Source organism: Mus pahari, chromosome 4, assembly GCF_900095145.1.
Source record: "Mus pahari chromosome 4, PAHARI_EIJ_v1.1, whole genome shotgun sequence".
Taxonomy (NCBI): Eukaryota; Metazoa; Chordata; class Mammalia; order Rodentia; family Muridae; genus Mus; species Mus pahari.
This window is the reverse complement of record NC_034593.1, coordinates 13,888,219-13,899,448: the sequence shown is the minus strand read 5'-3', so window position 1 is coordinate 13,899,448 and position 11,230 is coordinate 13,888,219. Positions and strand designations below refer to the sequence as shown.

The 11,230-nt window shown below is 38.8% G+C and overlaps 1 protein-coding gene across 3 annotated transcripts in view; it reads left to right on the top strand.

The window, feature by feature from the left end:
- Window positions 1-11,230, top strand: part of LOC110320479 (25-hydroxycholesterol 7-alpha-hydroxylase) — a 167,088-nt gene that overhangs the window by 150,096 nt on the left and 5,762 nt on the right. For all 3 annotated transcript variants that reach the window (XM_021196518.2, XM_029538118.1, XM_029538117.1), the window contains exon 6: window positions 8,304-8,479. In XM_021196518.2, coding sequence (XP_021052177.1) covers window positions 8,304-8,479 — 176 coding nt within the window. The remainder of the gene's footprint in view (window positions 1-8,303; window positions 8,480-11,230) is intronic.

Here is an 11,230-nt window from a genome sequence, read left to right as displayed (position 1 = left end):
TCTTTCCATCTTCTGAGATCTTCTTTGATTTCTTTCTTCAGAGACTTGAAGTTCTTATCATACAGATCTTTCACTTCCTTAGTTAGAGTCACACCAAGTGTTCCCCATTTTTTGATTAGATTGTTTGTTTGTTGGTTGGTGATTAACTTTTTGAGTTTTTGATGTATTTTGTTTAGTAACCCTCTATCAGATGTGGTATTAGTGATGTTTTTTTCATCGTCCACTAAGGTGATGGCGTGGGATTTGTCTTTCCATTTGTTTCTATGGTAGCTTACATTGACTGATTTTCATGTGCTAACCCAACCTTGTAGCTGCAGGGTGAAGTGGGTACCACCATGGCGGATGAGCTTTTTGATGTGTTCTTGGATTTGTTTTGTAAGTGTTTTATTGAGAATTTTGTATCTCTGTTCATAAGGAATCATTTGAGGATGGGCTTCTTATGGTTGGGAGACTTTTAATAACTGGTATTTCAATAGGGGTTATAGGTGTGTTTTACTTACTTATCTGATATTAATTTAACTTTAGTAAGTGGTATGGCTTGAGAAATTTACAATTTCTTTTACATTTTCCATGTCTGGAGTAAGGGCTTTTAAAATGTGTTCTCATGATTCTCTACATTTTGTCAATGTCTGTTGTTATCTCCCTTTTCACTTCTAATTTTGTCAATTTGGATATTCTCTCTTTACCCTTTAGTTAATTTGGATAATGGTTTGTCCATTTTATTGGTTTTCTCAAAAAATAAACTCTTTGTTTCCCAGATTTCCAAGATGTTTTGGAGATTTTTTTTTTTTTTTAGATTTAACATATTCTCTTTCTGTCATATCCATTTATTTAGTTGTGTTTTCAGTGCCTGAGATTCTCACTTTTCACCTCTTGTATTTCGTTGGTGAGGCTACCTCTGAGTTTGCACTTTGAGTTAGTGAACTTTCCATCTCTAAATTTCCTTCAGTTTTAGTTTTTGTTATTGATTTCCACTTTCAGGTGTTGGACTGTTTTATTTATATCCTTCCACTGTTTGTGTTCTTATAGATTTCTTAAAGAGAATTATTCATTTCCTCTTTGAGGACCTCTGTCACATTCATGAAGGCTATTTGAAGGCATTTTTCTTGTCCTTCAGCTATGTTGCATCACTCAGGGTCTGCTGTGTTGTGGTTGCTGTACTCAAATGGAAAAACATTGTCTGGCTGTTCTTGATTGTGTTTTTACACTGGTATCTAGGTATCTGATATTGGAAAAATTGTAATTCTTGATGCTTATACCTGGTACTGTCTTTGTTGGGTGGTTGTTCTGTTCCTTGGTTTTTCTTGCCCTCTCTGATTCTGAGGAGATTGTGATGACTATATCTTGCCTGGTGGAAAATTCTTTGGGAGTCCTGATATGTGTGTCTACACTAGGTTCCAGGTAAAATGTGTTTTTAGACATTGGATGCTAACACTTAGGAATGGGTCCATATCAGGAAGAAAAGTGGAGTGCTCCATTAGGATTTGCTTAGCCCCTGGGAATGGGGACAGAGAGTGAAGAGAAGCCATGACAGATCTGCTACAGAGCTGGCAAAGAGCCTGGGGCACTGGACTTGAAAGCATGGAGGATCAGTAAAGATTCACCATTGTCCTACCTTCTTTATTGACTGAAGTGGACTGTGACTTTACAGGCAATGTCTGTGGGAGGTGCTGGCTAGGATAAAGCAGAAAGTAGTGGAAAGGAAATTTAAAGGGGTAAAGCTGGGTTATCCACTGGAAATGAGGGCTGGGAAGGCAGGCTGCAGCAGGTGTTCTGGTACAAAGCTGGGATAAGACTGGAGAAGTGTTTTGGGTGTGGCTGAGGGTGGAGATCTGACATTAGTCTACCTAACTCCCTGTCAAGAGTCTAAATCTATTTCTTGTGAGCGGTGCAATGAGGAGATGGGCACCCAAAACAGAAGTGTTAGCTTCACAATTAAAAGTCCAATAATAAACCATGATAATCACATGTCTGTGCTAAACCTATCAGTTGTTTAAATATTTCAAAGTAGTTTTTAGTTACTTCTTGTGGTCAGTATTATAAAATAATTGTGTTGAGGAAAAAATGGACATTTAGACAAATGGGGCAGTTTTTACGCTTATCAAAATATTCTCACAGAAGGTAAGAATTTCACTTCCTGAAAAAAAAAATCTTATACTAAAAAAAAAAAAAAAAAAAAAAAAACCAAAGAATTCCACTTCATGTTTTTATTTTTTTTCTTCTCTTTTTGCCATATTGGGGATTGGACCCAGGGCCTCTGCATATGCTAGTCAAATGCTTTCTGACTACACTGTAGTACTAGTCTCCTGTGAGAAAAATCTTAACTGAAGAAAGGGGTACTTTAGAAACAGACAGTAGACAATCAAGTTTCATGTATAATACAGGGAAACATCATCGAAAAATACTGATGTCACTTTTATCAATTTCTGCAATTTAATACAAAGCTAAGGAGCTCATGAAGGAAATACCAGCTAATTAGAAGGTAACTGTAACGAAAATTCAAGTAAATTCATCACATGGGAGTTAGAAGTAAACCAAGAGAGAAAGGAATGAGGTTTCTTGGAAGAACCCAGCTTCAAACCACAGCTCTCAACTTGGTTGTTCGCTGAAATCATCTGGAGACCTTTAAAAATACTCAGCCCTGGGCTGGTCCCCTGAGACTATGATTTTATCATTCTGTAGTGAGGGTTGATGGCTTTAAAAATCCCCCAGGTGATTATGTGGCCAAGGTTCAGCACCCCTCATTTCAAGGTTTTGGTTAATGTTGTGGTTCTGATTTCATTGATCTGGGATGGAGATGTTATGCTTATTTTTTTTTTAAACTAATCAGTTGTGATTCTAACAGACAGCCAATATAGCTGGTAATCTCCGAGAAGTGGTTACATTATTTAGAAAATTCACTCCTAATCTGCTTGCACACGTGACACACCAATAGAAGTACGATAGATATCTGGGACACAGAGAATAGAAGCACCTCTCTCTTTCCCGACTCAAGCAGTGCTTGTAGTTCTGGCACATTGTAGGAGGCCTATCAAATATCTGAATTTACCAAATGTCAAAAGACTAATGTCATATCATCTCTGACAGAGAAATACAAAATGGTTAATATGGGCTGGGGTATATCTCAGGGGTAGAGGTCTTGCCTAGCCAGCACAAAAGCACCACCCCTACTCCTAAATAAATGATAAAATAACTATATGTATTTTAGGGATTATAAATGGATTGGGAGCAAGACTTGATTTTTTTTTTAATAAAGGTTGAAAATTAAAGGGAAGAAAACTTCTTTTCAATGTGAAAAAATACTTTTTTTGTGAGTGATAACTCGGAAACTGTACATATCAGTCAAGTGAGTGATATGGGATGTAGTGTCAGAGCTAGAGAGAAAAGGCAGGAGAATTATGGGTTCAAGGTCTGCTTGGGTTAAAAAGGCAGACCCTGTCAAAGAGAAGGAAGGACAGGAGAGAGGGAGGGAGGGAGGGAGGGAGGGAGGGAGAAGAAGGATAAAGTGACAAATTATAGCTCAGTTTTAGAGAAGTTACACAACATGTGTAAAGCCTTGGGCTCAATCCCCAGAACCATAAAAAAAAGCAAGATAAAACAAATAAAAAACAAACAAGCAAATAAAATGCACTATTACTCCATGCATGCCTTAGTTTGAACTGTAGATATAGCTCAGAGGTTGAGCATTTGCCTAGCACGTACAAGGTTCTGAGTCTTATCCTGTATAACCTCAAAAAATACACTGAAAAGAAATCTGAGAAATCAAGATGGTAAACGAATAGTTATAAGGTTTCTTCAACAAATAACCGATAATGCATGTGCTGTTTTAGCTGTTAGAACTGTTCCATGAAGCCAAAAAAAAAAAAAAAAAAAAATCAAAGTTTATAGTCTTGGTCAGTTTAACAAGTAAGGTATGTAATGTCTAAAGTAGTAGCTTGGGGGCTAGTGAGTGGGCTCAGCTGATACAGTCACCTGCCACCAAGGCTGACAAGCTAACTTCCATGAGGGGAACCTCTGAACATACATACATTGGTCACCTGTACACACACACACACACACACACACACACACACACACCAATTAACCAATAAAGAAACATCTTAAAGTACGATCTTAGAAGCCACTTGCTTGTATGTATTTTCAACTTTTTATTTCTCAGATTGCTGCGTGAGTACAGGTCAAATCCACACAGTGGATCTCTTTACTCCAGGCATTCTGTCCCAGTGCTGTGAGCAAAGTAAGACCTTAACAAAATTTTATTGAGCATATGTATTTATTACATGTATATAAATATATGGCAGGAACCATAAATAGTAGGAACTAAAGCCTGTTTCTGCAATGCAGTGTGAAGGTAGACATTTGTACTGACTCGGATTTATTTTTAACTTTATTCAAATATACAATTGTTGATCTAAAAATTTATGATTTTCCTTTGAATTAAATATTAGTTATCACAATTTCTTTTTTACTTCCTCATCTGTCTAAGAGACTATATACAGACACTCAGAAATGTGTGTGTGTGTGTGTGTGTGTGTGTGTGTGTGTGTGCATCCTAGGTGACATTTCATCAGACCTTGTAGAGAACAGCTCTGTCATGTCCATTCCCTTCCCTGTTCCTAGCCATTTTCAGCCCCAGTTACTATAGCGGGGCTGGATGCTCTTTTCACTGCTGCCATTGCCACTATCCCCTGATCACCATGGCTAATCAGGTGGCATGCCAGCCTGCACCAATCATTAAGGTGACCCACATTAATAGCACAGCCATGTCACAGTGTATTCATTCCACATATAAAGACATGACTTAAGTATGAGGCAGAAATGTGCATGTGCTTATCTGTGTTTGCAGTGCAGCAGGATTTATTGATTATAATGATCTGCTTTGGCACTCAAAAATCTACAAATGGGAATCATCTGTGAATTATTTCGAAGACAAAGCGGATGTGCCTTTTCCTACGAGCATTTCCCTTGATTTGTCACTTCCCTCCCACTGAATTGTGAAACACCATGGCTTTAAACATGTCAATCTCTTTATCTGCAAGGAACTTTTAATCATATTCATTTTCTATCTTTAAAAAAGAAGAACTCATTTTTTTTTCTCCTGGCCAGGTAAAGAAGGTGGTTCAGGCAAGTAATTGTGAGTTCATCATGAAAATTTTGTGACCCAATTGTCTTATAGATGGTAGTTAGTAAAACTTGGTTCTTGACAGTATACAAGCAGCCTTATCTGAACCACAGCTATGACAGTTGGCACCTTGCAATGTCTGGTGTAGATTTAGCCCCCAAATATTTGCATTCTCTATAACCATTTTTCTACACTATAGTCTAATAATTAGAGGGTTCCATTACCTGCTAAATGCTTGCATAAATTAGCAATCCATTATGCACAATAAGTTTTATAAAACATTTACAGATAGAGATCATGTTTAATTAAAATTAGCTTCCATATGTAAGCCAAGTGTGCACTAATGATCCACAGTGACCTTTTATTACCTATAGTCCCTTGTTTTGGATAGATGATTGACAGCTTGCCGTTTGGCTACCATGTTGAATTTTAGCTGACAAGACTTTTCATTTTAACTCAATTTGCCCGCCTATCACAAGCTGGTGGCAGGCCAGACCCCAGTCACCCAGCTTTGCCTCGGCAGCTTGCTCGGTTCTCATTAGTACGCATTTATTCAGTGGGAATTGGAAGACAAATGCTTGAAGGCATGTGAACTAAGTATAGCAAATTAGGTTTAAAGACTGAATATTTATAAGTATATGGAAAGTTGTTGGTTTTTTTTTTTTTTATATAATTCTAGAGCAAATTGAGAACCAAGTGCTAGCTTTAGTATAAAGGAAATGAAGATAGAAAGGAGACAATTCTAAGAATAAAAATACTATAAGCTTTTCCCTTCCATTTTGGAAATATGTAAAATCTCTCTGACAACACCTTATCCAATAAAAACCTGGCATCTCTTTCATGGAATGCTTGCACAATGAAATTTAGCACCTCGAGTGTGAGAAAGGAGGGAAAAAATGAGGGTCATGTTCATTTGTTGCTTGGTTATCCCTTGGTATGTTTTAAACTGCCTTGTTTGTTCGGCACTAGCATAGAAACAGATGTTGCTCTACCGTGCAGGATAATTTACTGTACCTCCTGGTGTAGCATGGAAGTCCTCCCAGGGCCCAGCTGGTCTGTCAGTGGCACTGGCTGGTGTCTGCTCAACTATGACAACTACAAGGAGAAACTGCAGCTTTTTCATTGTGCCCTTGTCATCCTTCTCAACATATAGCTCTGCCCACATTCATTCTGGGGCTGGAAGTGCTGCTGGCTTTTGTGTCTTTATGCTGTACTGCAGATCACATAAGCTCGCCTCTCCATTGGTGATAATAACACAACTCATTACTTTTGTCGCCTAATGATTATCGGCATGATCGCTCAGAGCAAGAGCCAACCTCGTCTTGCACACATAACTGGTACTGGAAGGTAAAACAGATTTGTCACTTACGATCTGACTGCTGAGCCACACTTTCAGCTCCATTATTGTGATTAACTTCTGCATAAGATATGCTTGCCCAATTGTCATTTGTGATACTGCAGTAGGCACAAGCTGCCATGCTTTCTGAGAGCACACCAGCCAATCGGATATGACCGTGTTATTCGGACTGTTAAATGCCTATCCTGTCACAGCAGCCACCCCAAACATTATTTTGCTTTTGTGTTACTTCTTCCCACACCCCTACTGGACTTGTTGTGTGAACAGAACTACTACATATGTCAGCTACTATTTCATACCACATGTTAAAATGATGCTATGCTATTGTTGGTCCAACAGGACCAGCAGCAGGACATGGGAAGCCTCTCCTTGATTTTCACCATAGCAATGCTGGTTGTTGGGGTCTGGCCAGCTGAAATCTGTCATGTCAGGTGCCTTGTGGCTATCTGCAGTAAAGTCCATGTTCCAAAACCAAAGTTCTTTTCTGGCCTCATCACCAGCAAACCGATTTGACTCTGCCTGATTATAATAACGAAGGCAGTCTAAGAGAATATGCACAGCCTCACTATACGTCACATTGAATCACCGCACTGCCCACACAGAGCTGACCGAAGCCTCATTTCTTTAGACAAATGCGTGCTCAAGGAAAAAACCTCCTGGGAAAAGGCACCAAAGCTACTTTGTGTCCCTATGCGAGCTGTTCCTAGGGTTAAATCTTACTAAAATACTTATTTTTGTGTTTTTCGGTATACAAGCCCTCTCTATTGGGTCTGCCTTTAATAACCTAATAACTAGGGATGGGCTATGCCAAAACTGTGTTCAGCACTAAGAAACTAGGCTCTGAACATGTGTATGTGTGTGAGGTTTCTAAATTGTAAGTCATAACACAATCATTTATTATCATGTGATGGGGGAAGCTCCATTTGGCGCTCTTTCACATTGCTGATTAGAAAGCACAAGGCTTTATAATCCAGGACCCATTCACGCCAGTGGAAATATAGTCAGTTTTGATTATGAAGGGAGAGATGCAGCTCTAGACAGGAGCTACACACTGATATGCATGCTATCAGAATGATTTATGCAAATTATGCATATTATTCCCAAAGGAATTCCTCCTCAAACTGCCAGGATAAATCGCCGGAAATTAGCCATAAAATCTGCCGTGCTAGGAGCAAAAGGTGAAGGCCACTGGGAAAGCAAGGACATTCGGCTTCTGGAATCTTCCAGGACATGATGGTGAATGTTATTCTTCCTGGATGCTGAGAAAAAGTGTGGTTTTCTTTTAAATCATATAAAAATTTCTTCCTTTGAAAAATTTCCAACAAATGCTGACTCATTTTATTTACAACTAGCATAAGAGAAATGAAGAGTTAAGCTGTCTCCAAATGTACCTACTATAATTAACTTACAGTTAACTGTCTAGGGGCGTTTAAGTAGCTAAACTTGGCTTTATAGGCAACACTAGTCTACAGACTGATGAAGTAACCCTCCAGTAGTGTGCTGTGAGATGTGTATAGTTTCACTTTATTATTATGTTTGTCTCCCTAACAGACCAGTCCTTTCCTGGTGACCATCCCTTCTTTTCTCTGTCTATAAAGAGTGTGCAGACCACCTGCCTCTAAACCCCAAAGATGCTGTGGCCAAGCCACCAGGTTCTTTCCCCTCAGTACCCACAGCCTCATTTACTGTCCCTTAGTTTTCAATGGCTGTGAAGAAATCAGTTCCCTTCCAGGCAAGGTTTGGGTCATGAGTTCTAACAGGCGACTAAGGAAGCTTCGTGGAGCACTCTCTCACCTTACAGGAGCTATGGCTTGTTTCTTTCAGAAAGCACTATTCTTGAGGCTCTGAGGCTCTGTTCATACTCCAGCATCATCCGAGAAGTGCAAGAGGACATGGACTTCAGCACAGAGAGTGAGAGCTACTCTCTGCGGAAGGGAGACTTTCTGGCTCTCTTTCCTCCACTGATACACAATGACCCAGAAATCTTCCATGCTCCAAAGGTAAATAAACCTCCTGTCAGTCATTGATGATGGGTAAGAAAGCGCAGTTATGTGATCTGTGAACAGAAATACAGATAACTCTAAATGTTGCTTAATTCAAATGAAATAGACAGTTTTACTTGGTCACCATTACCTTTAGCCACCGAGTTAGATTCTTTTTGAGGAAGAACTTCAGAAGTCAATTATCATCATCACTATCGCTAAGTTAAAAATAGTAGTTAAGCCCTTTTAGCTAAAGGTATGTGCCCTGCTTGATCAATTAGCATGGCACTATGAACTTCAAATTGTAAAGCTGCTGCTCTCCGGTGAAGCTCTGAGGGTAATTGTGTCATCTCCTTGTATTTTTTTCCTGAAGCTGGAGTTAATGAATATCAAAGACTGGAAATTAATCCACCCTGGTTCATCCCTTAATACCACTTCGGAGAGTCACCCCCTGCATGCAAATTGAGTGTACATACACTCTGCTGTCCTTTGCATGAAGGGAAGCTCAGACCGCTACTATTTACTGATCACCTTTGGAAAAGGAAACTTCTTTACTCTTTTTAAATGTCTCATAGACATTTAAATATAGCTTTTAAATATAGCTTTCAAATATAGCTTTTAAGACACAATGTTCTGTAGCCAACTTGAGTTATAATATTAAGAAATTAATAAGAGGACGAGCTTCATTTGTATGTATTTACCAGGAAAGCCAATGTCTTACAAGTGTTGCATGGTTTTTTAGGAGAAGGATTATGTCGATAATGACAGCCAGGAGGGTGTGGCGCTTTGACCAGGGTGAGCATTCTCCAGAGGGCAAGATTCATCTCTGAGTTTGTGAATACCAAAAATGACAGTTATTAGTACTGAAGCAATAAATAAAGCAACTGAAATTAAATCTGAAAAATATTTGCTAAAATGTCACTACTTCTCCCTATAGTTTTTCACTTCTGCTTATGGTTTTCTTTGTAATTATCCAATTAGTAGCAGAGTTTATTATTTGTGTCACGAGAGTTAAAGCAGAGTTATTGTCATCAAAAAAAAATGTTTACCAGATTGCCACTATCTCTGTAGGCACCATCCTTTGTGCTCTCCTCACCTCCCCCCCTGTCAACCCCATGGTTCTTTAGTTTTTAAATCTGATTGATAACCTGAGGAATTTAAAAGCCAAAATTATGCATTATAAGTGCTAGGGCCAGGCATGGTGGAGCAAAGACCAGCAGATCTCTATGTTTAAAGCCAGCTTAGAAAAGTGCATCTCCTATCCAACCTGGGCATCAAGTACTTCAGTGTTGTACCATTTCTGCTGTTCATAAACTCTAAATATTCAGCCACTCATCTTTTTCTGCATGTTCACATTCACACTCAGAACCTATCTTTGCTTCAAGAACATGAATATTACTTTAGAAATAGACATTGGTCTTATTTGCTCATTAGTACAACAAGCATATGTGGAACCCTGCTATGGGAGAATCATTGTATTGCAGGCTGTGAAAACTCAAGAGGTAGGCTGAGAAAAGTGAATCCCCTCTCACTCTGCCATCTTTTGTGAGATGGTTCGAATTTCTTTTTTTTTTTCCCCATGTAGTCCATTATTATTTATTGTGGTCTCCATGCCAGATTTATAGATTTCCTTGTTTAATTATGGTATTCACAGAATTTTAGTATTATTGACAAGACTCTATTTCTTTTGTATAAGTTACTTCTTGTGCTTATAAGAGGGACACATTATTAAAATTTCTTTTCCAGGATTTTTTGTATAGGTTCGAATTTCTATTGCCTTGCATGATGAGGTACAAGGAAAGACTGATCACAAGCCATTGCTTTCTTTGCAAGCAAAGGACTTCTCCTTGAGGTCTTTTGTGACACTGGCCAGATTGCTTCAAATTCCTGGACCCAGTACAATTCAGTGAATGTGAGCACCTCCAGGAAATTCTAGCAGAATCATAGTTAGTGAGCAGAAGGCCTGTTCAGTGTCTTCCACAGCCAGTCCTGCCTCTGACACCCTGAGGTCTCTCAGAGGATTTAAATGATTGTCATACTGAGATTAAGTGGAACTTGCTGATCTTTGCTATCCCAAATAGCTCAGGTGGTATTATAATATGCTTCACTTTAGGGACTAGAACTAAACTAGGTCCCCAATGGAGTCCATAGGCCTTCCTTACTAGGACCTGTCCAGATTCCCATGCATATGCAGTGGAACAAACTGAAAATCATTTTTATTCAAATTTACTTTCAAATATTATTAGAAATTGTTTCCATGATGATGGTTACAGAGCAAATGCTACTGATAGTTTCCCTTTTAGTTTTTCTAAATAAAGCATAAAATATAAATTTCTGAGATATTATTACTGAGCAAACTAAAGAAGGAGGACAGAAATTTGAGGGAGCTGCCCTGGCTTCTCACAGGACAGCCTTTGAGGTCACTAAGAAGAGCCTGGGCAGCCTTGGGAGTTTGGGGCTTATTTTACATAATTTGGATACAATGAAGCCAAAAATCATGTTAAATTTCCTCTTTTGCTTTTCCTGGAGCAAACACCAGAACTATAGTGAACTTTTTTGCTAAGGTTGTGTTTCATGTTAAATTTTACTTAAGCTATTTGTCCTTAGCAGAAAGCTCTAGGGAAGAACACTAATCTGCTTAGATTGCTCATCAAGAACCATCCAGTGGAAAAATGACAGCATTTTCAATAAATGGTGCTGGCACAACTGGCGTTTACCAAGTAGAAGAATGCGAATTGATCCATTCTTATCTCCTTATACTAAGGTCAA